At 20.7% G+C, this 27,540-nt stretch overlaps 7 protein-coding genes across 12 annotated transcripts; 2 read left to right on the forward strand and 5 right to left on the reverse strand.

The window, feature by feature from the left end:
- Positions 1-797: 797 nt before the first annotated feature.
- LOC107998974 (calmodulin) lies at positions 798-12,248 on the forward strand. Of its 3 annotated transcripts, XM_062083032.1 has the most exons (5): positions 798-5,810; positions 5,879-6,265; positions 8,443-8,617; positions 8,884-9,126; positions 9,325-12,248. In XM_062083032.1, the coding sequence occupies exons 2-5, from the start codon at positions 6,263-6,265 to the stop codon at positions 9,351-9,353; spliced, it is 450 nt and encodes a 149-aa protein (XP_061939016.1). In that variant the 5' UTR covers positions 798-5,810; positions 5,879-6,262; the 3' UTR covers positions 9,354-12,248. The 3 variants fall into 3 exon arrangements, with proteins under 3 accessions (XP_061939016.1, XP_061939014.1, XP_061939015.1); XM_062083030.1 differs by having other exon boundaries at positions 8,884-12,248; XM_062083031.1 differs by lacking the exon at positions 798-5,810 and having other exon boundaries at positions 5,877-6,265; positions 8,884-12,248.
- A 514-nt stretch (positions 12,249-12,762) lies between these two features.
- LOC107998899 (gamma-interferon-inducible lysosomal thiol reductase) lies at positions 12,763-14,486 on the reverse strand. Of its 2 annotated transcripts, XM_017058427.3 has the most exons (4): positions 14,344-14,486; positions 13,732-13,925; positions 13,074-13,394; positions 12,763-12,926 (listed from the first exon to the last, which is right to left on the reverse strand). In XM_017058427.3, exons 1-4 carry the CDS (start codon positions 14,456-14,458, stop codon positions 12,837-12,839), a joined length of 720 nt encoding a protein of 239 aa, XP_016913916.1. In that variant the 5' UTR covers positions 14,459-14,486; the 3' UTR covers positions 12,763-12,836. The 2 variants fall into 2 exon arrangements, with proteins under 2 accessions (XP_016913916.1, XP_061939010.1); XM_062083026.1 differs by having other exon boundaries at positions 12,763-13,394.
- Positions 14,487-15,199: 713 nt separating this feature from the next.
- On the reverse strand, positions 15,200-17,329 carry LOC107998904 (DNA-directed RNA polymerases I and III subunit RPAC1). 2 transcript variants are annotated; one of them, XM_017058433.3, is made up of 7 exons: positions 16,848-17,329; positions 16,686-16,745; positions 16,375-16,565; positions 16,116-16,300; positions 15,845-16,033; positions 15,486-15,734; positions 15,200-15,403 (listed from the first exon to the last, which is right to left on the reverse strand). In XM_017058433.3, exons 1-7 carry the CDS (start codon positions 16,899-16,901, stop codon positions 15,288-15,290), a joined length of 1,044 nt encoding a protein of 347 aa, XP_016913922.1. In that variant the 5' UTR covers positions 16,902-17,329; the 3' UTR covers positions 15,200-15,287. The 2 variants fall into 2 exon arrangements, with proteins under 2 accessions (XP_016913922.1, XP_028523074.1); XM_028667273.2 differs by having other exon boundaries at positions 16,375-16,577; positions 16,848-16,924.
- Positions 17,330-17,354: 25 nt separating this feature from the next.
- LOC107999003 (ATP synthase subunit gamma, mitochondrial) lies at positions 17,355-20,370 on the reverse strand. Of its 2 annotated transcripts, none has more exons than XM_017058626.3 (3): positions 20,213-20,370; positions 18,480-19,020; positions 17,355-18,302 (listed from the first exon to the last, which is right to left on the reverse strand). In XM_017058626.3, the coding sequence occupies exons 2-3, from the start codon at positions 19,001-19,003 to the stop codon at positions 17,936-17,938; spliced, it is 891 nt and encodes a 296-aa protein (XP_016914115.1). In that variant the 5' UTR covers positions 19,004-19,020; positions 20,213-20,370; the 3' UTR covers positions 17,355-17,935. The 2 variants fall into 2 exon arrangements, with proteins under 2 accessions (XP_016914115.1, XP_061939009.1); XM_062083025.1 differs by having other exon boundaries at positions 19,723-20,252.
- A 311-nt stretch (positions 20,371-20,681) lies between these two features.
- LOC107998908 (protein jagunal) lies at positions 20,682-21,903 on the reverse strand. The gene is made up of 4 exons (XM_017058437.3): positions 21,761-21,903; positions 21,471-21,612; positions 21,190-21,405; positions 20,682-21,083 (listed from the first exon to the last, which is right to left on the reverse strand). Exons 1-4 carry the CDS (start codon positions 21,850-21,852, stop codon positions 20,955-20,957), a joined length of 579 nt encoding a protein of 192 aa, XP_016913926.1. The 5' UTR covers positions 21,853-21,903; the 3' UTR covers positions 20,682-20,954.
- A 1,136-nt stretch (positions 21,904-23,039) lies between these two features.
- LOC107999000 (tRNA (adenine(58)-N(1))-methyltransferase catalytic subunit TRMT61A) lies at positions 23,040-24,678 on the forward strand. The gene is made up of 4 exons (XM_017058616.3): positions 23,040-23,394; positions 23,573-23,845; positions 23,962-24,131; positions 24,326-24,678. Exons 1-4 carry the CDS (start codon positions 23,040-23,042, stop codon positions 24,497-24,499), a joined length of 972 nt encoding a protein of 323 aa, XP_016914105.1. The 3' UTR covers positions 24,500-24,678.
- Positions 24,409-27,414, reverse strand: LOC107998999 (tubulin gamma-2 chain). The gene is made up of 9 exons (XM_017058615.2): positions 27,191-27,414; positions 26,618-26,820; positions 26,377-26,523; positions 26,178-26,314; positions 25,886-26,080; positions 25,690-25,801; positions 25,384-25,515; positions 25,076-25,258; positions 24,409-24,925 (listed from the first exon to the last, which is right to left on the reverse strand). Exons 1-9 carry the CDS (start codon positions 27,237-27,239, stop codon positions 24,722-24,724), a joined length of 1,362 nt encoding a protein of 453 aa, XP_016914104.1. The 5' UTR covers positions 27,240-27,414; the 3' UTR covers positions 24,409-24,721.
- Positions 27,415-27,540: the final 126 nt, after the last annotated feature.

Genomic DNA, 27,540 nt, shown 5'->3' on the forward strand with positions numbered 1-27,540 from the left:
TTCATATAACATTAAATAAATTTATTGAATATATTTTAATACTATTGAATATTATTATAAATTGCATGTAATTGTATGTGTACTTTTATAATTTGTAATAGAAATATTTTTAGTAGATTTTCTGTGTATGATATGCGCGTATATATATGATTAAAATAAATTCTAAAATTTTCTTTTAATATATTAAATATTATAAAATTAATAATATAAAATATTTTAATATATTAAATATTAAATATAATTAATATAATAAATAATTATATCAACATAATGTAAAATAACAATAATATTTATATATAAATATTTATAAATATTTTTATTATATTTTTTAATTAATTTTGTAATCTTTTTTTTAATTATTTTATTATAATTCAATACTTTTTAAAATTTATGAAAAAAATTTTTAAAAATATAAAAATAAAGAAATAGGAATTATTAAAATCATAATAACAATAAGATTCATATTATGATGCAATATTAAATATAAACTTCTTGATAAAATATAATTTAAGCATATAATTTCTCAATAAAATCATATTTTTTCAAAAAATTTAATATCTATATTCTATTAAAATAAAAAATAATGATATTTTTAAAATATTACAAATTTTTATAAAAAAATATTGTAAATATATAATATTTTTATATATTTTATATAAATATATAAAGTATATAATATTTTTATATTTAAATTAAATTTAAATTTATTTCACTTAATATTAATTAATATAAATTTTTTTTTAATTTTCAATATTTAATTTTCAATATTTTTAAAAATATAATAATCTTTTGATGATCTTTTAATAATTACATAATATTTTATATTTCTTTAAATATATAATAAAAAATTAATATTTGTTTATATGTTAAACATATATTGAAACAAATTTATTAAAATTATTATATATTTACAAATAGTAGATAAACTACAAAATAGGCTCCAATATCGCATTTCTTATTAAATTAATATCAATTAGATTCTACATCGATGAATATATAAAATTAACATTCATGGGTGCTATGACACCCATTAAATTCTCTTTCTTACTGTTAATTGTGAACGCATTGTGCGCTTTTCCATCCCCTGTTCCGTCTCTTTTTAACGAGATTATAAGTCTTTCTATCCTATTCTATCGCGTGTCGCATTGCGCGTTTATTGGTGCGCAGGCTCATTGCAACTTAGCCACAAAACTTTTTCGAAGACCTCATTTAACAACAAACCGGTCTTTTGAGGAATTGCGTCATGAATCCATATTTTCTATGACCTATCAGATTCAGCATCGATTTTTTTTGATAACGATATCTAAAACAGTATTGTATAGATAGTTAGTCCATAGAACATTGTACCGCGTCACGTTTAGCGCATCACGCATCTGCAGAGCTTACGGCTATGCGTAATACAATCGACCAACTATTATCTTACTCTTTTTTTTGTGTTCGTCGAACGATGCCTATAGAAGATTACAAACTTGTTGTAATTGTATTGTATTAGAATCAAAAAATTTAGTAATATAATAAAATATATATGAAGTATACATAATTATAGGTTAGAAAGTTTGACATTTTTTAAAGTTTGACACATTAAATGTAATAAAAAAAAAATAAAAATACTTTAAATAATAGTAATGAATGGTATAACTCGAATAAATCTTTTTTATAATATAACATTTTATATTAAATATATAAATTATAGCATATAAATTTATTATTTTATTAAATTCATTTCAAATTTAAATTACTTTTGTTACAAAATATTATTTCCTAAAGAAAATATTACAAACTTATATCATATTATTAATTTGCTTAAATTATAATATTTATTTCAAATTATAAAATTTCAAATTATATTTAAAATTATATATTTATTTGTTACAAATTTTTTTAAAATTTATTTAGATTTTAACTAAAAAATAAAACTATAAAAACCATTTTTATTACATGAATTATCATAATTTTAATAAGAGAATTTTAATAAATAAAAATTTTTATTCCATTAAATAATTTTTTTATTCCAGATAGGAAAAATTTGTAGTTATATATATTATACATATTTGTATTTTGTACATATTTTTGTACAGTAATTTCCAAATCCAAGATGACCTTGATATACTTTCAAAAAATTGGCGTGAAGGAACCGTCATTTCCGTTAGGTAGCTAAGTACATACGTGAACATTCTTTTTTGCCGCACGCATGCTCATCGCTTATTATTGATATCGCGAACATCGTGCGACGGCGTACCGCATATCGGTCACGGCCACCGATGAAACTGTTAATTATCTATTAGATATGAACGAGGTTTACGAATATCGATATTAAAGTAATATCATAATTTTAAATGAATTAAGAATTCTAATATGCAAAAAAATATGCAAACAAATGATTTACAAATCAATAAGAAAAATTAATTTATTATATGATATCATGAATATTAGAATTTGATAGAAAACTAATTATAATTATATTAAAATTTATATTAAAAATATATTTATATTTGCAATTAATTTAATATTATATTATAATTAAAAGAATATTATATGGATTAATATTATATTACTTTTGTCAATAGACAAAAGAAATACTAAAGCATAAAAATTCATAAAAATTATATATAAATTTTAATTAATTTAATGTATGAGTTACATAAAAATATGTATGAATTACATATATTTTGCAATAAATTATATGTCAATATGTTGCATGCCACAATATTTAAAGAATTAATTCTTGTATGCAATGTATTTGTTTGTATTATTATAAAATATATAATTACAAAATTTTATTTTATCTATATTTAATTTATATTTATATTATTATATTATGTTATAAAAGAGTTTAATATTATATTTTTAATTATAAACTATATTTTTTTTCTTAATTACTCTTAAATACAAAAAGTAGGCGATGAAAGAGATAATAAAAAAAATTAACATAATAATAATACAATATATAATATATAATATATAATGTAATATTTAATAAAAATTCTAGCAAATTATATATTATATATTATTATATTAAAAGTATATATCCACATAAAATTATTTTCGAATTATTTTAAAAATTATAAGTAAAAATTACAATTGATATTTTATTTTTCTTAATTAAAAGAATAATTTAAAAAATTTTTTAAAATATAAATATAAAAATGTAACTAATTTCTTTAAATTTTAAACAAAAATTATTTTTTTATCGTATTTGGAAACATCGAAAAATATATTTAAGAATAACATAATCACAGAACATAATCATATAGTACCTACTAATGCAATAATGAATTTGAAAATGTTCAATAGTAATCGATAATACAAATATACAAATTTATCAATTTACATAACAAATATTTTTTAAATAGAAAGTTTATAAAAGTTTTATAATTTCCCGAGTATTATTCCCGAAAATTATATTTTCAATGATAAAATTAATTTACATATAATATGAATATACAAGATATTCTAATTAATCATGCAATAAATTTAAATTGATTTTGCTAGTATAATAAAAAAATATTTAAAAAAATATTGATATGAAATAAAGAATTTTTTGACACAAAAAAATTTGAAAGCATTATTAGAATTTTTTAAATAACATCATTAATATATTTTTTATTTATATTTTTATAATATATAAAAAAATAAAATTAAACATGCAATAAAATACATTAGATATTTTAATCATGATAAAAATTTAATTTTTATTCGAAATATAAACTTAGAAAAATAAAAAAACGAAATAATTTTAATTAACAATTATTTAGAATCTTTTAATTGCAACAGTAACAATTAGTTTATTGAATATTTTCTTTTTTTCTTATATATAGAATCATGAACTCGTCATTCACATTTTTTTCTCGCACGTCATACGATGATCATGCATTCAATATAATCAACTAATACCATCCCACAAATCAAAATTTTATCCTAAATGAAATAATCAATCTATATTTTTTATCATTATTTTTCTAAGATTCATAATTTTTAAAAATAATATTAAAAGAAAATTTAATTACATTAAATAACTTACAATAAATTTAAATTATGTTCTATTATTAGAATTAAATGTCGAACTTTAAATTAATTTTCTATATCAAATTATTTTCTATATTAAATTAAATCTTATATCAAAGAATTTTAAATTTACATTAAATTTATTTTATACTTATTCAAAATCAAAATCATTATATATTATATATTACTATGAATTTATTGATAAATAATCCTAATGAAAAACGCAAATAAATAAACTAACATGTTGCAAATCAATTTCATCTATGATGTTATATTATATGATTCAATTTATGTCTTTATATGAAATTAGATACTAATCTTTTATCAATCATATCATTTATTCCTCATTGTTAGTTTTACATTCTTTTTTTTACCCATTTTAACTTTTGTAACAATTTTACGAATCTAAATAAAATTTCTATGTATTTCAATTACGAAACATATAATTTTTATATTTCATATATTTCATATAATTCAATAATAAAAATAGAGTATATATAAATAGAGTATATGTTTTTCATGTTTTGATTTTCAATTTTTTAATTCTTTAATTCCAATATTATAAATGAAAACAAATTTTTAAATAGTTATAGAATAAATGTTGAATATTAAATCTATATCATTAATATGATGCTTAAATAATTATAATATTTTTTTATTCAAAGTTGCGCATTATTTTTATTTGAGAAAATATGAGAAAATATCGACCGACTCTATGAAAGAACATTGCAATATTAAAGCTGAAGTTAATGCAAGGGATGGTCCATGTAAAATAAACTATTTAAATATTTTCTTTTTCTTTCTCTTGGAAATAGAATCGAAAATTTTCATTGTAATATAAAATTATAATTAAAAATTTTGTATCAAAAATATAATATAGAAACTTTTTACAAATAAAAAAAATTAAAGATTTATATAATTGAAAGATTGTTATAATTTTCTTTATTTAATAACTTAGAATATAGAAATATTAATTAATATTATTATTAAATGTATTATAAACAAGTATATAACAAAATATTTGAACAATAAAAAGTAACAATTTCACTTTTCTATACAGTGAATATGATGATCTTAGTATTCATTAACTAAAATCGTTTCGTGAATGCAATTTTAAAATATTTTATATAGACTGTAAGCATTAATCCATCATAACTTATTATTTACAAGACAAAATAGAAAACGAAATCAAAAAGAGTTGTACTATTTCTCCTAAATCTTTTTTATCCAATAAACTATCATTTAAGTCCAGATTTTTTATCATTCTAGAAATAGTTTAAATTAAAACCAGATAAAAATTATGAAAAATTATTAAGATTACAATTTATAAAAATTAATTGTAAATGAATAATATCGTTCCAATAGTTATCGTTAATACTTACTGACATTATTTACAACTAGGAAATTAACAAAAAATCTTAAAGAAGCAAAAAGAGAAAAGAAAAAGCAAAAGAGAAGATTAAAATGGAAGAAAAAAATTAGGATAAAGTAAAAATAAAGATAGATAAAGAGTGTGGAGAATAAAAAAGAGAAACAAGAAAGAAGAGAAAAAAGACAAAGAGGGAGATGTAGGGCTAAACGCACCCGAAAAACGCGCTCATTGCATTCGAGCCATCTCTCGCAGGGAAGCCCGGCTTTGACCCGGTAGCCGGCGGCGGCACAGTCCGCGCGGCTGCCTGACGCATTGCAGGTGCGCGTCGGCCAATCACAAGCCTGGTTAGTTCGCCCGGACTTGTCCTGTAAACACGACCGCACCCACCCCGCATGTAAAGCGGATTTGCACGATTGTCTATGACGACTATTCTGTACGTTGGACGTTGTGTCGTTCCTACTTCTTCCCATTTGTCCAATTAAAAACTAGTCGTTTTTTCAGGGTTTTCGCAGAGGAGAAGCCGCACGGAACTATCTGTCGATCGCGTAGGAAACGGCGCAGCGCATCACCGCGTGAACTCCCCTTAACCCCCGTCTAGATTGCCGACCAATCGGGAGATACCGTCATGTAGCCGTTAGGGGCGGCGTAGTGATACTTGACTGAGACAAGCGGCAGAGAGGCTCGTACACCGAGAGAGAACGGTGGACTCCATTGCTGTCCTGAGTGCGTTTCTCATCGGCCGTGTCGTATTGCGTGTCTGTCCGTGCTTTCGTGCACATAAGTTTTCTTTCCACATTGGAGATATTGTGAATAGTATCCTTTGTGTTTAGTGCCTGAACAATATTTGAAATCGTCGAACGTATCAAGATATAAAAACGAGCCAAAATGGTAAGTCCAATATTTTCTTTTCTGGTGCGTGTGCTTATGCGGACGTCGTTTAGCAGCCCCTCGCCCTCACCCTCGCCTTGGCTTTCGTTTGCCGCATTGACGCGTCGAGTGCACGTGCAACCCAACCGATACGCATTTATTATGAAACTTCTTTTTGTAATATTTTTTCGATTAAAAAGTTTCGATTTCCATTTCTATATCATTTTATATCTTGTCCTATGTATCAATTTACTGACGCACTATTATAATATTACATTCATAATGGCCGGTATGCGGCGATGGACCGACTATCGATCCATTTCTCCTCCGGTGACTACGTATGTGTATGTTTTTCTCAATCTTTCTGAGCATGTCATAAATTGCAAAAGTTACAAAAATATTCATGAAAACATTAAGGAAATATTAATGTAAAAAAGAAACAAATTTTTTAAATTTTCTGCTTTAAACATAGCGTTATTATAAACAGTACAGTAAAAACTTTTGAAAGTCAATATTATCCATAATATATTTTTTTAAATATCAATGCAACGACCAATTAAATATTGTTAAAAACTTTAAAATTATAAATTTATAAATTATCAAAATATATTAAAATATCTTATCTTTAGATTATCAATCTCTCGTGAGATAATGTCATATTTCTTTGGATATTTCACTAATTCCAATATAATGTTAAATTATTAATAAAGTAAATTCAAATAAAGAACTATTATCATTTGTATAATTAAAAATTGAAAAATTGATATTAAAAAAATTTAATTTAATCATATTTAATGAAATAATTATATATAAAGCCATATATATATAACATTATTATTATTATATATGTATTTGTAGATATATTTCAATTATGATTTATTATGATTTCAAAAGGAATCTTAAAGTACAAATTTGTATTATCTTCTTTCTTAAAGTACAAACTTTAAAATGTATCCATTTTTATCTTATTTTATATCACATTATTTTTTTTAACAAAATTTTGTTTGGACAAATTTATGTAATAAAAGAGAAAAATTTTTTTTCGTATAATTATTATTTTTTTATGGATGATCATTGTTTTCTTTATATAGTATATAGTATTCGACAATCAACCATTACACAGTAATACTTCACTATTGATTTTCGCGGTCTCTTGCCGTTGCGCTAATTTCCTCTATTCCTTATACATCATACTACAATTAGTTTTATATGTTAAATTCTTTTAAATTTGTTCTTCAAAATTGAAATTTAAGAATTCTAATATTACTGTATGTATATTTAACTATAAAAATGTTGAAAATTATTATATATGTATAAATATATTTATTTATATTTTATAATTATATAATTTCATTTTCTAAATTTTTAATCAAATCACAAAAAGTAAGAATACATAATATGTAGTACTCAGAATTTTAAATAAAATTTTCATTTTTATTATAATTTTATAATTATAGTTTTATGTTTAAAGCATTCAACGATTCTCGCATAACCTAAAATATATATTATTTTGATCATCTAAATTATTTATGCATATAGATATTAAAATTTCATAAACAAACTTTTTATAAATCGACTAAAAATAATTTTTTAATAAAACTTTTTTACTTTTATCTTAATATGGTTATAATATTTAATCTGTAATATATTATATATTTTCTTTTCAACAAACAGTTAAATATTATATTCCTATTATTTTATTTATAATATTATTTTTAATGTAGATTATAATGTTCATTGGATATTTTTACATAAAATATTATATGCATGAAATCGATTTATATTCAAGATATAAAAAGAATATTTTATTCTAAAAGTTATGAATTAATTTAAACTTTATAATATTCATTACTTTTATTTATAATAAAATAATTTATTAAAATCATAAATATATAAATAATAGGAATTTTATATTTGTATCTAAGATTTTTTATTCAAAAATACAATATAAATGAATATAACATTTTATAAAAGAAAAATATAATCATATTATATTAAAATAAATTATATATTGATATTTTAAATATTAATCAAATAGATTATTAAAATTATTAGAAAATTATTTTATAATACAAAACATTTTCATGATGTTCAATAAAATAGAATTTTTATATGCAAAAAAAAACTTAATTAGATCTTAATAATATTATATTAATGATTTATATATTTAATTAAAAATTTAATTTTTTAATTTAAAGGCTGATCAACTTACGGAAGAACAAATTGCAGAATTTAAGGAAGCATTTTCGCTATTTGATAAAGATGGAGATGGTACCATCACAACTAAAGAATTGGGTACAGTTATGCGATCACTAGGTCAAAATCCCACAGAAGCTGAGCTTCAGGATATGATTAATGAAGTTGATGCAGATGGTATTTTATATTAATTTTATTTTATATTTAATATTTAACATTTATATTTTGATATAATTCATTATCAATTTTTATATTCATTATATTCAGATGGCATATAATTTTAACATTATTTTTAAATTTATTTTGTTCAAAATACTTGCATAATAAAAAAATAATTCTTATATAATATATCTCTTTCTTTATATAATTATCTCTTTCTTAAGAATATTGGGAAAAAATCTGATTTCAGAAAAAATCAAAACTAAAAATATTTGGAATTGTAGGTAATGGCACAATCGATTTTCCGGAATTTTTAACTATGATGGCTCGTAAAATGAAAGATACTGATAGTGAGGAAGAAATTAGGGAGGCCTTCAGAGTATTTGATAAAGATGGAAATGGTTTCATATCTGCAGCAGAACTCAGACATGTTATGACAAATCTTGGCGAGAAACTCACTGATGAAGAAGTTGATGAAATGATTCGGGAGGCTGACATTGATGGTGATGGCCAAGTTAATTATGAAGGTTGTATAATTAAATATAATAATTTTAATTTAAATAGTAATATATATTATGTAATTTCAGAATTAAAATATTGTTATCAATATTTTAAAAATTCAAATTAAAACTTTTTCAGTTAAAATTTTAAATATTTGCATAATTTTTAAATTTAAAAAATATATTTATAAAATTAAAATTCTAAGAATCATTTTATTTGTCTAGAATTCGTCACAATGATGACATCAAAGTGAATGCAACCTGTGTAATGGAAAAACTTGCAACTTGGAGTGGTGTTGACGTATTAAGATAAATCAAGAAACAAAGAAAAATATAATGTTAACAAAAAACGAATCGACCAGAAAGTGAAAAAAATCTTGTATCTGGACGCAAAGATGTCTATAAAACGCGAAAAATTAACGTCCAACACGCGTTAATCATCATTAACGATAAGTAATACAGGGCAATTGTTTAATTAAAAGAGTTATACCACTGAAAATCATTATCTCTAAATACACAAAACTTAATTACACAACATAAACATAAAAATACATATTACTCGCACACATACATGAATACAAAAAATATACAGCACACAGAAATACCATCTACATAAAAGATAATTTATTTCCGTATTAAAAAGTATATAATTAAAAAATGTTAGAGATATATATATATAATATATATTATATATATATAATGTGTAAAAATGCGTTTGTTGATGATAAAAGTTTCCCTATTTTCCTCTCTTTTTGATATTTTCCTTTTCTTCTCTGCATACTTTCGAAGATTTTCAAAATGCAAATTTTTCTAAATTCTACTTTTTAAAGTATTGAGAAAAATTATTAATCAGTGAATGGAGGAGGGGAAAAGTATTAAAAGAAAGGAAAAATTAACAAATTATTATGACATATTGTGTAGGTTTGAATATTAATCAAGATAAATTAAAAATTTAGTCTGATTGTTCCTCAATCAAAAAAAAAATGTGTTTATAACGTTAACAATATAATATTTGCTCTAGTGAGAAATTTTATCAGTAATGTATATGTTAAATATGTTTGTTTTGCCAAAAAAATTCGGTTTGAATATTTTTTTTTATAATACTTTTTTTTATATATTTTTTTCAAAAATAATAACTTTTGCTGATAATTCCGTGCATATTAAATTTTTTATTGTATCATCATGAATAATAATTCTATTTCTTCAATATCTGGAAAATATAAGGATTAAAGAAAAATCCTCAAGGAATTCAAAGATGCATAGTATTATCTTAGAACACATATTTGTGTAAAGACAGAATATGAAATTAATTTATATCAGAAATTTTAATTTTGATGAAACATTATGCTTTTTTAATTTTGTTATACCTTTAAAAATCCTATGTAATATACAACATTATACACGTACATAAACACACATACGCAAGTACACAACAGTAACATATAAAACATTTCACCAAGTGCGTTCTGTATTCAATTTCATTATAATCCCGTTTGTATCTTATCTCCACTGAAAAAGCCTTAAAACGCGTGCGCGTTATACAACGTCGACACCACTTTTGTTGAAATATAAATGAAATCACAGGGAAATAGGGATGAGGGATTAAAAAAGGAATCAAGTCACAACAGTGATCGGTGCATTATATTTTCCTTCACCCAAGGATGCGTGCCAGTCTCGCAAGATGAGCAACTAAACCGGAAAAACTGGTGTGATTGTGCGATTCGTACGATAATGTTACTTAAATATTAAGAACAGACACCGAAGAGTGGAAACACATGCGTGTCGGTGATTCAGTCATAATATATATGTAATATATATTATATATACATATATATAAATATATATGCGTGTGTGTATATATATATATATATATACATACGTATATGTATGTATATATATATAGTTATATATAATTAATTTACGAAAAAAAGGAAGAAAAGAAGAAAGAATTCCTCCACAGTCCTTTATTATTTAATATTGAAGTGAACAAAATGAGAAGTACTTGTATTTCTGGTGACCTAGATCGCATTGATCATAAAAAGACAAAATAAATGTATCCTCATTTTTAGGTCACAACTACTCAATTCGTTTCCTTCATTAACCAATGGACCTCTCGTTTCAGCCATTTTTATCTTCATCGTCATTTTCAATGGCATCTAGGAATAGTTTGCCGACAAAATGTATGTGTATAATTCACTATCAAGATTCGCGTTAACATATCTACGAAGTTTCATCGGTTCGAAAGCCTTTTATAGAAATATTAAGGCATACGAATCGCAACAAAGAGCTCTTACAACTATTTTACTTCACTTGCGATCGTTCTGATAGCTGTTATCGTTATTGTGAACATAAAATTAAAATTTAGATTTACGGCGAAAATGTTCTCACTTTGTAAAGATGCAAAAAAGAGAGAAAGAGGAATCACGACAAAAGTCCTTTTGTAAATGGTGATATAGAACTTATTCAAATAACATCCCTATTTAAATGCTTAAACAAAGTTATTGCTCGTTTCATCGATCATTGACAATTAGTGTTTAAGTCTAAGTTAAAAAAATATATTCCAATATTTAATATTAATTTTATATTCGTGTCGCAAGTTATACATAGTCTAAACTATAATTTTATTGTTCAAAGTTCTTTACAGCAAGCGTCAGGAGCCGACATTGAGTTAAAAAAAATAAAAAAGTTAGTATTGTATTTAAAAAATAACTAAAAGCTGAACTGAAATTTATCAACAAAATGCATTCTAATTTCTTTAAGAGTTGTTTCTTGAGATATTTGTTCCTCGTAAATAAAATAGTAGAAATTCTACATCATTCTTGTTCTCAATCTTTTCTTCGATACTATATAAAAAATACTAAAATGCGATATTTATAAAACTCCGTCGTGACGTGGATAAGACATTATTTATTTTTGATGTTTATCTTTAAAAAATAATTCCAATAAATGTATTTATTCATTCGGCTAACAAAGAAATTTTTGCTATGTTTCTTTATCCTATATTTGAGATTGTATGATTATTATTTCTATTTTATGTGAGATATTTTCCGCCATATTTCGAAGGCATATTTCATTTATCGTGCATGACGAAGCGATACAGTTTGTATAAAGTGTTATTAAGTTAATAAATTGTTCCCATACATTAAAAAGTCGAATTATTACTTATTTTACAAGAATAATAATTTTTTGATTTCTCAAAAAAGTGTTTTTAAATATCATATAACTTTTAATTTAAATGATTTAGTGTTGCTACTATTTTGTATAATGATAAGATTTTAAATTAAAATATTACATTTTGTACAAATTTTAAATATATTCATGTATATCATTAATATAAATAATATAAAAATAATAAATTTACTATTAGTAGAAATTAATGATTTAAATTTTCTATTTTTCTATTAAAATTTTTAAATATATTACGTATAATATTATAAAAATTTTAATTGCATAAAATAAAAGTTAAAGTTTTTAAATAATAACATTTCTATTAAATTTTATAATTTCTATTAATTATATTAATATAAATATGTATGTTTATTCTTCAATTTCATTAAATTATATAAAATATTTCTTATTTCATTTTAATAATAAAAACTTCTTTTTTAATAAAAGGTAAGAGTCATTTTTTTAAAATCTTTACATTCATTAAATACATAAAAATTTATGTAAAAAATATTGTATTTCATGCAATTTTGTCAAGAAAATTTAATGTTTTATAAATTTTTTGCATATTTTTATAATATACAACCTTCTGGAATAATCTTAAAATGTAAACATACTTCTTGTAATAAATTTTTTAATATCCTTGCCTGGTTCTCTGAACTCTGTAAATCCATATTTATTACAGTGTGTATGTGTGTGTGTGTGTGTGTGTGTATATATGTGTATGTGTGTATATATATATTAAAATTTCTTTTTAATAGTTGCAATACTAAATAAATGCATTTAGAAATTGATTTAAAGAAACTTACCCCATTTATTATAACAGTTGGTATAAAAGAAATTCTTGGTATTAAAACATTTGTTAATTTTCCATATTCAGCCAAAAGTTCTTTACCTTTTTCTTCATTATAACATTTAAATATAGGGTTATAATCTATATTCATTTTTTTTGCACAGATTTCCATGATCTTTTTTGGTATCATGTTATTTTTAATCATACAAGATAGATATTCTAATTTAATGGAAGAATTTTTTAAAATGTCTATAGAACATGCATGAATAATATTTGCTGCACATTCAATAGGTCCATGTTGACATTTAAATTCATATCCATCTTCTGTTTTCAATGTCTATAAAAAATTTGGTTAATTTAGATGAATAATTCTAAATATATATTTATTTTCATCTTAAAATTAAAAATAATTTTTTAATTTAATTTAATTTAAAAATATTTGAATATGAAAATATTTAAATAAATAAGATAGATTAATCTATCTAATTGATCTATTATTGAAATGAAAAGTATGATAATAATGACATATTATGATGAAAATTATTTTATTACTATATATATTATTATTATATTATATACTTATATTATACTAATGTATAATAATAAATGTATATAATTTTTAAGAAATATATTGTTTAAAATTTTCTTTTTTTTTTTTATATAAAATGTCTTACCATAGCTTTTCCATATGGTATAAATTCTATTCGTACATTATCTGGAATTCTGTGATATGTTGGTAATAACTGTTTTATGAAAAAACTGCGTGAATCTGGACATAGTGCTTCATAATAAATAGCTATGTGTACCTTTTGTGCATTCTTTTCTTCTTTTTGGCTTAATGTTACTGGTTGATTATCCTGAAGCTGTGCTATATAAAACTTAGCAGATATCCAAGAAAATCGAGAAAGTTACATAATTATTTTTATTTTTATTTTTAAGCCATTGACATGAAAATTAAATATTTATATATATAATAATAATACTTTATTTTTATAAAATTTATTTCATTATTTTTAATATATAATTTATTAATTATGAAAGTTATTTATACCAACATAAATATTTTTTTACATATTGATTAATTGCTTATTTAATATAATTTATAGTTACATAATGATAATAATTTATATGGCATTTAGAATTGAAAATTATAATAAATTTTTAAATTAAAATGAATATTCTAATAAAACAATGGTTTTTATTAATTATATATTATTTAAAACTAAAAATATCTTAAAAAATCATATTTTATATTTTATAACATTTGTAAACATATGGATTTTTACCTTTTATGTCTGATTTTCCTTGTGTAAAATTCAACCATATTTTTGAGGATTGCCAAAAAAGTAAAACTGACAGAATAATCAATAATATCTTCCATCGAAAAATTCCTAATCCCATTATCCGTAATTATAAAAACAAAACTTAAAATGATATAAAAATACAAAATTTTACTTGTGATAAAAGTTTAGTGCAAGAAGTCTATGATATCGCATCACAATAAACATGGAAGTAAATTATTATTTTGTACTATCTATTCTTCAACTTGAGTTGTTATATATTTTATTATAGAAATAAACAATATAATTGATACATGTAAAATAAAATTTACTTATATATATTATTAATTAAATATTACTAATATATTTTTAAAAATATATAAAAATATTTTTTAATTTAATTTAAAAATGATAATATATATTAACAATTTGATAAAGAATCAAATTTTAATTATTTTTATATAATGTTTAAAATAATATAATTTGTAAATTATATATATTAAGTTTATAATAATCATACAATTTTAAATTATGTATAAAGTATAAAATAACAAATTAAATAATTGATAACCTCAAATATATCGATGATTGATTAAAATGTTTATCTAAACAAATGATTAAAAAATTATATCTAAATATTATAGAATACAAAACAAAAAAATATATAATTCGATAATTATACATTTAAATAATATTATATGTGAAAAAAATAATATTTAAAATTTAAATTTTTTACAATGTTAAGATTTTTATAAATTTTATATATATATTTACATTTATTTTTTATTAAATATATATTATGAATCTATATATATGTAAATATTATAAATATTTATATCTGGTACAATAATAAAATTTGTAATTAACTAAAATTAATTAAAAATTTATTTATTACATATTATATATAATTATTTATTTATTATTATAATTATAAATAATATTAATTCTAATTATTTTCCAATATGTTCAAGTTCTTCTAAAAATGTTTTACACTTTCCTTTAAGTATCTTAATTGCTTCTACAAATAATACAGATGGTAATAATGTTCCCACTGATTCAATAGTAACTATAAAAGAAAAAAAAGACAATATTAATATACATATAATATTTAAATAAATAATATTTTTATACACAATATTTCAATTTACAGATAATATGATTTCTTATTCTACTTAATCGTATACATCCTTTGAGATCCTCATGCTGAAACACATTTCTAGAACAACTATCATAACGAGGATTTTTTACTCTTGCTTCACGAGAATCTGGATCACCAGGTTTATTTTCAATTACTTCTATAACACCTATGCTAAAGCAATTTTTTAAACGATCTGCCATTTCTCCTTTTACTGGTTTTATTATTTGTATATCTGGTAATAATCTGTATGATGCTGTAGCTAAAGAAAAAATATACACAATATTAAATCCAAAAACATCAATTATAAAATAATTTATATTATAAAATTTGATAATGTATACTTTAATAAATATTTAATATTTAACATACCTACAGGAGAAAATTTAGCATGATCTTTCCCAATTCCTTTAACTGCATGCATAAAAGCATGAATTTCTTGTCCTGGACGCATTTTACATATTAAAATATCATTTTCTAAAACACCTAATTGTTCTGTTCCTCGAGGATAGAGTTCTGCTTGATGTCCAATAGGAACCCATTTAATATCTCTACTATATACTATATAAATAAAATTATTTTTCTTTTTAAATTTTTATCATTTTTTTTAACTATTTACCATTTACCATTATTAAATATTTACCATTGCTATTTCTATACATATCATTTGTTCTTCGAGAATCTTTAGGTGCTTGAGAATTCCAAGTACATGATATTTTAAGTTCATATCTTAATGTATCTTGATCACTAACTTCATCTTGATCTTTAGCAGTAGAGGAAGGATATTCAAATAATCTCGGATCAGCTCGAAGTGGTATTAAACCTAATCTTTAATAATAATATATGTTATTTTCAAACCATTATTTTCAACCAAAGAAATAATTTTAAATATAAAAAATTACCTATGAGCTAAAACTTCATCTTGAATCAAACTTGTATTATTCACAATATAAACTTTTTCTATAGCCATGGTTGGTACTTCACTTAAAAGAACTCTACGAAATGCATTAGCAAACCCAACAGGATAACCTATTAAATCAAATTCTAGCTCTCTAGTATCTTCAGATTCTCTCATAACTTGTATTCTGAATTCCTAAAAGTAAAACTATATTATGCAATAATTACATAATTTAATTTAATTAATTACATAAATAATGAGAAATTAAATGAAGTAAAAAATTATAATATTTTCTATTTAAATTAAAAAGTGTACTTTTTTAAAATTATGTAAATTCCAATCCTGTTGAGGTTGATAATGTGTATATTCAGAAGCCTAAAAATAAAATTATCATTAATAATTATTTATATTATAATGTTATTTATCATTAATAATTTATGATTAATATATATATTACATATTATTTAAAATGCTTACATTTGGTATACCATATTCTTCAAGAATAACACGAGATTTTCGAATTTCTTCCATTATTCACTATTTATTATAATTTGGGATTACATTTGAACATAACCATATATTTCAAAATTTGTGTTCCTCAATGTATCAAATATTGCTCAAACATATATTATTATTATATTATTATTATATTTAGTATTTATTTATAGACATTATTTAATATTATTCAATAAATATTTAATATATTCATTTTAATTATGACTAAGAAAAGATTATTCTTTATAAAATATTAATACGAATATTTAATTTAGTTTTGAATACATAAATTTGTAAAATAAGACTATAATATTTTACATTTAGATTAAAAATTCACTTATAAGTATACTTTTTTTTTTTAGTTTGTAATTTACAAAAAGATTTTATGAAATTTAATATTAAAGTAAATTTATAATATTAAAGTAAAAATTTGTATAAGTACATATATATAGGAAAGAAAGAAAAGGATAAAAGAAAGGATCCTATAAATGTCTTAATAGTAATTAATTTATTTATTTATTGTTTCTGAATAAGATATAATTTGATAATTTTTTTTCATTAAAAAAATATTTATTATGTTCGATAGATTTTCTTCGATATATGTTGTTTAAACTTGTTCGTTGATCGAACAATGCAACTAATTTATGTGCTTCATGATCGGCTAGTGTTTTTTATTAACTCTGAAATTTGTTAACAAAGCCGTAACGAAAGATTTTGAAAAGAAAAACATTATTTGAAATTATTTTAAGAATTTTTAATTAATTAATGTTCTCACATTTAATTTTATATTATAATTTTATTAATATGATATTTATAAATATGATAATATATGTAATAATACAAAGTTAATAGAATTATCTATTTTATTTGGCAGTTTTAATATAATATAAAGTATATTATAAATTATAATATTATAAATATTCCAATGAACAATTTGATTGGATTTCATTCAAATTAATTTCGAAATTGAATTTTTTTCCTTTTAATAATGGTATAATCATCAATGATCAATAATTATGTTCTACTTCACAACACTATAATGTATAAATTTTTTCATAAATATTTTTTTTTTAATCCAAAGCAGCAGCACCAGAAATGATTTCAATTAATTCTCTAGTAATTACAGCTTGTCGAGTACGATTGAACGTCAGAGTTAATTTATCTATCATTTCTCCTGCATTCTTGCTAGCATTATCCATAGCAGTCATTCGACTTGATTGTTCACTACAAGCACCTTCTTTCATTGAATAAAATAATAAAGAGGCTAGAGAAAACTCTAAATAGCTTTGAATTACATTTTCATCCAAAGAATCATATAAAGATAATTTTGGTGCACTGACTACTGCATTTTTATCAAAAAGAGGTAATTGATCAACACTATATGATACTACAGATTTGAATCTATTATAAACAATACGACCAGAACCAAAACTATATCTGTAAATATTAATTTATTAAATATTATATATATTATAAATATACAATTTACTAATATACTAATTTACTAATAATATGTAAAATATATTAATTTGAAAGTTAATTTAATATTTTAAAATAATATTATTTAGAATAATATTTTATTAATTAATATATTAAATTAATAAGAGTACATACCCACTGTTCATGATTTCAATTGCTACTTTGGCAGCATCATTAAATGTAGGTGGTTTACGACCAACTTCAGATGCAACAAATAATATATTATTAGCAAACAATCGTGACAAAATTGCTCGTGATTTTTCACCAACACATATAATTTTTGTATTTTCACGTTCTTTGGGATCTGCTAAAAGAGAATCTCTAATATTACGAGAAACTCCAGTATGTACAGCACCACACAATCCACGATCACTTGTTATTGCTACTACAAGTTTTTTTTCATCTTCTGGCGGAGCTTGAATTTCAGCTTGTTCATAAAAGATTTTTGTACCAACACCAAGAGGTCTTGCTTGTTTTAAATCTCTTTCTGCTCTATTATATTTAGCAGCAGATACCATTTTCATTGATTGAGTAATTTTCTGAATATTTTTTACAGATTTTAATCTTATAGAAATGGCTTTAAGAGTTGCCATACCACGTTGATGTTGCTGTTGTTGTACAACAAGTTGCACAAGTGTTTTCATATGATTAGAAAACATTTTGGAATTGAATATTCCTGTAAGTTTGTATTAAAAATATGTTTATCTTATATATAGTATATATAGTAAAATTCTTATTAAATTATTCTATATTCAATATTTATAAAAAACAACTTTAATAATGTAAAAATCAAAACTAAATAATTAAAATAATTAAATATATGATATTTATTCAATATATGATATAACTTATTTATTAAAACTACAAAAATTATTTTCTTAATTATTATAAATTTTCTTATTATTCTTAAAAAATATTTAAAAATAAAATATATAAAAAAGTAATTTTTTTATACCTCAAAATTACTTTACTAATAAAACTAAGAAACTAAAACTAAAACTTAATAAAAATTATGAAAAAAATTATTATTGTAAAAAACCATTATATATTCTTTTACGATATATAAATTATTATTTTTAACATAGTCTATCTATAATATAAATAACTTAATTTTTCAATTTAAATAAGTTAAAAATAATAAAAAAAATAAAAATATAAAATAATAACACAATATAAAATAATAATAAATAATAACAAAATATTTAAAAATATCTAAAAGATCTACTGAAAAATTTAAAGAAAATTTAACTTACCAAAGTTTTAAAGTTTTAAAGTTTGAAAAATAAAACAATAAATTACATAAGACAAATAGATATCTTAATAAGATTATAATTAAGAAATAAAATAATAAAATATATTAAATAATATATATTTTTACCTTATTATTACTATATTATATAATTTTTTAATTATATTTATTATAGCATTATAATATAAATATGTTAGTATTATAATATTAATATTACATCAATTACTAATATTAATTTATTTAATATAATTTATTATATTATAAAGTAATAATTGTTATTTTTAACAGTTATTTGTCTTACTAAGTTTTTGAGAATAACTGTAGAATAAAAATTGAATTTAAAACTAATAAAAATTAAAAAAAGATAAAAACAGATACTAATATTATATAATAATATTAGTAATAACAATATTTTTGATTATTTTTTAATAAGAATCATCTTTTAGTAGGAAATATTATCTGATTTATATAATCATAATGGATATTATTTATTATATTTAATTATATTTGAAATTAATTTTCTTTATTGAATATTTACTTTTTATTATTCATTTTTTTATCTAGTAATTTATTAAAATAACTACTTTACATTTTATTTATTATAATGAATTAAACTCACCGCACGATTTATTACAATATGATAAAAAATGAAAAAAATTGTGTCAAATAAGATAGAAATGATCATAGGATATGAAGTCGCAGAAAATGATATAGATAGCTATGCATATATGCGTATAAGTTCTACTAAAAACGATCGATAGATTTCAAGCGCAAAAATATCTTTTAAGATCTAGGGAATTTATTATATATTACTAGTTTATTATAAATTATGAAGTTTTTTTTTGACATTTTTGTATTTGTGTATGATCTCAAATAAAATTTTGTTTCTAACTTATTTTAATATTGCTAAACACAAAAATCAAACTTGCATGATAGCATTTTATTTTTTATATTCATTTAAATTTTGTAATTAAACAAAGAAGTAAATTAATAATTTTTTAAAAACATTGCTATTATAAATTAATGGAATAACGATAAATATTATATTTGGATGATTTAGGTAATTATTATAAGCAGTAAAAAAAAAGTTAATTTATTTGAAATTTTATTTCATTTTTGTTATATAATTTGTTTTACTTAATATAGAAATTTATCATTTTTATTTTCTTTAACATTAATTATTAAAATTATTTATAAAACCACAAAATGAATTATTTTAAAATATATCCATTCATTTTGCATATGTTTATATATACATATTGTTAACAATATTTTCACAATTTTAATTTTTTTAAAGAGTAATTATATTATTAATGATATTTACAGATATGCTCAAAATTCAAATAAATTTTATAATTATATTAATCTGCTTTTTTACTTCCTCGTGTTTTCCAGGCTATTAAAAGATTCCAAGAAAAAAACAAAGAAAAAGAATGAACTTGTGATGCTAAGAGAATAAATGCATACCACAACAATCCATATGGTAGATCCTAAAAATAAATTTTTATAATTTTGAATATTTTATATTAAAAAACTTAATATTTTAATAATATAGAACAATTTATTTGTTTCCAATTATTTTATTTAAATTCATACCTGCCAGAAATGAATTTCATCTGTTTTACCAATAGTTAAATATTTCCAAACATCCTTAAAATAATAAATAAGTGCATAAAGTAATGGACCATATCCTAATAGAATGATACCTATCATATATTGTTTTAATGTTTTAATATTATTTTTTTTAATAGCAGATAATGCAAGAAAATTTAAAATTAAACTTGTACACCAGATATATTCCCACCATAGAGGCTATAATAAAGAAAAATATTAATTCAATATTTTATATTAAAAATCATATTATAAAAATTATATACCTGTGGTACTTGCAATTCCTCAATTTCCAAAATGAATATATCCAAATGATCTAAAATATCAGCTTGCAATTTAGCAAGCATAACAAAGAAAAGAAGATAATGAAAAAATATACAATATTTCAGTCTTGATTTATTTGTTGCGCTAAAAAAAATATATATTTTACTTCGAGTAAAAATATTTATTTTTGTTATTCTTTCACTTTATTAATATTAATTTTTAAAATATTAATATCAAATGATTTTTAAAATGAAAAAAAATATATATATTATTTTTATTACGTCTTAATTACCTGATTTGATAATGACTAGCAATTTTTTGTCTATGATTAAAATCACTTCCATCTGTACCCAAAGCTTGGGACAGTGTAACTTTTGAAGCCATATTTTGAAATTATTATGACTAAGATATGAGAATCACGTATTAATTTTAATAATAAATGTTTATATATAAACAATTTTCAAGTTGCAATTCACGATAAATTATTCGGTATTTCATTACCAAATATTTAACTATTTTTAAACTTTTAGAAGCTCTGTTAGTAGTCCCATGGGTCACGGATCTGTGCAAATGTGTCACTTTTGTTAAGTCACGTTTTCATTTCATAAAAATTGAATATCGTTTCTGTTGATTTTCTTTTTATATTATTTTTATAAATAACTATTTTTAATTATTATAATATATTATTTTTTATTTTTTAAAAATATATAAATCAATGATTTAAAAAATTGTATATAATTATTTAATATATGGATAAATAAAACAAAGTAAAGATTATTATTATAAATATTATTTTCATATTTATTTAATTATATAATTTATTACATTTTTAAAAAATTTGCAAAACAAATAATACAATTTGGTTTCTGCAAAATTATATATTATATACATTAATTGTACATTTTATTATACATTAATAATTTATGTATGTATATTTATATATTATATAATTTATTTTTATGATATTAAATTTTTAATTTTGTTTACGTATTTATATTGTACATTAATTTTTTATTATGATAAAAGAGAAAAATGACAACTATACATAATAAATGTATATATTTTATACATATATATTCTATATCTATATAGTTTCTATTTTGATAAATTTATATGTGAGTTTGAACATGTGTATAATAAAATAATATAATTTTAAATTTGAAACAATAATTGAAATTTATTTAAAATGTTGCAGAATATTAAAACAATATAACATTGTAAAATATACTAAAAAACATATTAAAAAAATTTAAACTTATATAAAATTTTATACATAAAAATGTATAAAACAATGTGTACAAAATGTAAATGTATAAAACAATAATTTTTATTAATTATTATATTAATAGCAAATGAAATTATTTTTATATAATTGTGAAAATATTAAATTGATATAATTTAAAAACAATTATCTAAAAATACATATTATTTTAAAAATTAATATATATAATATAATAATATTTATGTATTATATAATATATTAAATAAATAAATTAATAACATCATATAATATAAAGTGAAACATAAATTATATTATTAAATAAAAATAAATTTTTTTTATTTTTATCAAAATGAGTTTTAATAAAGCAAAAGAATTCATAGAAGAAGGAGATGTGGTAATTTTATATTTAGGACCTAATAATATGCATTCTTTAGAAATCAAACCAAAAATATTCAATAAAAAAGGTAAAATGGTTGATAATATTTTTCAAACAATTTATGGAGCACTCAAAGTATTTTCTCTTGTGGGACAAAAATATGGAACTAAGATACAACTTTCTCGAGGATGGGTATATGTGTTACAACCAACACCAGAACTTTGGACATTAACAGTTCCACATAGAACACAAATTATTTATAGTCCTGATATAAGTCTAATTATGTATTTAATGGATTTAGCACCAGGAAGTATAATTATTGAAACAGGTTGAAACAAATATTATTGTCATTTATTTATCAAATATTTTCTTGCTTTAATTCTAAAAATATTAAATTATATAATAAAATTTTGTTAATATTATCTGCAACATTAAATTATATTAAAGTTTTTATTATTGCCTTATTTATTATTAATTTTTTTTTTTATATTTCATTATTTCATTAGGTACTGGAAGTGGATCTCTTTCTCATGCTCTTATTCGTACAATTCGTCCCCATGGCCATCTTTATACATTTGATTTTCATGAAGAACGTGTAAATGTTGCTCAAGCAGAGTTTAAAAGACATGGACTTGATAAATTTGTAACTTCAAATTATAAAGATGTTTGTATGGAAGGATTTGGAAAACAATTAGAAAACAAAGTGGATGCAATTTTTTTAGATCTTCCACGTCCATGGTTAGCAATAGATCATGCAGTATGTACTTTAAAAAAATCAGGTATAAATTAATATTATTTTAATATTTATTTTTTATATTTATTTTAATTTATTAATATATTATTAATATAATATAATTGTAAATAAATGATATTTTTAATTTTATTTTATTTTTAGGTGGAAAATTATGTTCTTTTTCTCCTTGTATTGAGCAAGTTCAACGTACTTGTGCAAAATTGGTATCAAAAGGATTTATTGAATTCAATACATATGAATGTTTACAAAGAGAAGTAAATGTACAATATAGAAATCTTTCTATATTGGAATTGGAATGTTTAAAATATGAGGTATATATAATAAATACATGAAATTAATATATATATATGATAGAATATAAATGAAATCTTCATTTATTAAATTATTTTTCATTTAATTTTCATAAAAAAGAATTATAGTATAAATAACATTTTTTATTTATATTTTATATTTTCAATAATATCAAACTTTAAAAATACTAATGTGATGTTTTTAAATTATTTAGCATAAAGAAGATGAAGATATAGAACAAAATAAAAATGAAAAACAAGAACAAACAAAATTGCTAACAGTAACGCATGCTCGTTCTTTACCTGGTCATACAGGATTTATTACAATTGCTACATTACCTCCATTATATGCACGAAAGTTAGAATTGAATTTAGAATCCAAAAATTAAAAAAATTTTAATTGTTACAGAATATAAAAAAATTATTTTACTATATAATATTAAAACTTATTTTTTTCCATTTAATTTCAATTCTAAACACAATAATTTTTAGATAGAAAATAATTTAGATTTTACGAATGATATATAATGAATTGAAGTACAAAACAAATAAATATTTATCAAATTAACTTTTTACTTGTATCAATGATCTTATTAAAAATATTAAATATTTTATGTTTCTGTCTTGCTAGGATTCCAAGATAAATAATCAACTCGTGTAGCTGCTTGATATTCTTTTACCAAATATTCAACAACTTCTCTAGAGTTATCCAATTCATTTAAATTATCTTCAAACATTTTTTCTTTGCGAAATTGTTCTAAAAATGCTTCTCGTTTTCGTAATTTATCATATTGTTGTAAGGCACGATCAAATAACTGAAATTTGTATACATATAATATTATAACTATAATATTTAATATTTAACAATTATCTTATACATAAATATAATTATTAAACAATTTTAAAAATTTATAATAATTAAAATAATTCAATGTTTTTGATATAAAAATATTTTTATATCTTACCGATGATATATTAGTATGATTAGCTAACATTAAACCAGATACTCTGTGTGCTGTTTGGATATATGGCGATTTTCTTGAAAGAGCTACTTGTATACTAGCAGGACCCCAAGGTATAAATTGTGCAAGTTTCCTTTCTCTGATTCTTTGCAAAGATTTATGAACTTGAGTTGGATCAACTTCACCCTAAAATTGTATTTAAATTATTATTTTATATATTTATAATAATTTAAATTAATTATAAATTTTTTTTATTAATTTAATATTAACTTTTATTCTTGATTTTAATATTTATAATAAATGAAACTCACTTGAATGATATTTAAAATGGATATATAACAATGAGATGCATTTCTATCTAATGCTGTAGAAACCATCATATTTTTTGGTTGTAATAAACGTCTCATTACATCTAATACAGAAGTTTTTCTTACGGAAGCTCCCTATTAATCATTAATTAATTATGCATTAGAAATTAACTTATTTAATTAAGAAAATTTTTCAAAATGTTTTTTCAATTATATCTTTTTCTAATTTTTAATTTTATTAAAAATAATTTTATATAAAATATTTATTTTAAAATAAAAAATTATGTTATGTATTTATGAAATATTTACTTCTTGATCTGTAGTAAGAGGAGTATAACCAGTCATAAGAAAATGTAATCTTGGTGTTGGTATTAATGGTGCAATTAAACCAACTAAATCATTGTTCATATAAGAAGGATACCTAATATTATATATGAATTAATTAAAAATCAAATAACTTTTAAAACTCAATGTAACTTTTCAAATAAAATAAATGATACACTACCGAAGTGTGGTGGTACTAACAGACATTATTGTAGAAACAAGTTTATTAATTTGTGTAAAGCTAGGATTTTGAATATGAAGTCGATCTGATGCTATTCTATTAAGTGCTGTATTATCTAAAACAACAACACAATCAGCACATTGTGTCAGCCTTTTTAAAGTCAATAAAGAATTATATGGCTGTACTACTACATCACTGAAAAGAATTTTTTCATTATATTTGTTATTATTAATATTAAATGTATATTAAATTTATTATTTTAATTATATAATATAATTTCACTATATAATACCTTATTTCATCTTGATTTGGAAAAACACTATATGTTTCAATTAATTTTTTTGGAAATCTATCTGCAAGAGATTCTAGCATAAATGAACCCATACCTGAACCTGTTCCACCTGCAATAGAATGACATAAAACAAATCCCTGTAAATAAAAATAATATTATAAATTAAGTTAATCAATTTAAATAAAATAATTGTGCATACCTCTAAACTATCACTTCCATCTGCTTCTCTATCTAAAATATCAAAAATTTCTTCCTGTAATTTCTCTCCTTGATGATAACCAGATGCCCAATTATTTCCAGCACCACCTCCATGTTTTGATAAATAAATATTCTCTGGATTATATAACTTATAAAAAATAATGTTTATAGTAAATATATTTTAATAAAAACATGAAATTAAATAATATTAAATAAATTTATAGAAATATAATAATAAATACTTTTGAATATGGAGAATTCATAATTGTATGAATTACTCTAGGTTCTAAATCTAATAATACTGCTCTTGGTATATAATGTTCATCATCTGATTGATAAAAAAATACATCTTTTCTATCAGTTCCTTCTGTTGCATAATCTTCTAAAATACCTTCTGGACTAATACCATGTTCTGCGCATAATTTTTTCCAGAACTCAAATCCAACTAAAAATAAAAATTATTTCATTTTTTTTGTTTTTCTAAAATAATAATAAAATATTATAATATATTTTATAAATATATTCTTAGAATTTTAGTTTCCTATTTTTATAATGAATATTATAATTCTAAATACTTTTTAAATAATTTTTAAGAACTTTAATAAAAAAGATTAAAGATTATTTACATCAGATTATTTTATTAAAATAGAATTTTAGATTATTTATTTTATTAAAATAGAAAAAGATTATTTTATTAAAATAAATTAGTGAAATAATAAATATTAGAAAAAATATTTTATTTGATAATAATATATTGATAAAAAAAAACAAAATATTTTAATAAACTAAAATAAACTATTAATACAATTACTTACTTTGATTGCCACATTGACCAAGTTGTAAAGTTATCATTTCACAAGGCATTTTAAGTTTGTTATTTTATTCTTATCTTGAACAAATTATATTTATTTAACTTTAATTTTAGCGCGATGAACTTTCAATTTGATTAATATTTCACATATTATAATAAATATATTTTTTACAAATATTTTATTAATATATAATATATAATTATTTAAGTTATATAAATCAAAATATATGTAAATATAAATAATAGAATTATATGCATATAAAGAATAATAATATTCGAGTTATTGCAATTATATTATGTTATAGATGGTGCTATGTTAAGCGATGTAATGTCTGCTGTTTAAAATTTCAATCA

This window comes from Apis cerana, linkage group LG12 (genome assembly GCF_029169275.1).
Source record: "Apis cerana isolate GH-2021 linkage group LG12, AcerK_1.0, whole genome shotgun sequence".
Lineage (NCBI taxonomy): Eukaryota > Metazoa > Arthropoda > Insecta > Hymenoptera > Apidae > Apis > Apis cerana.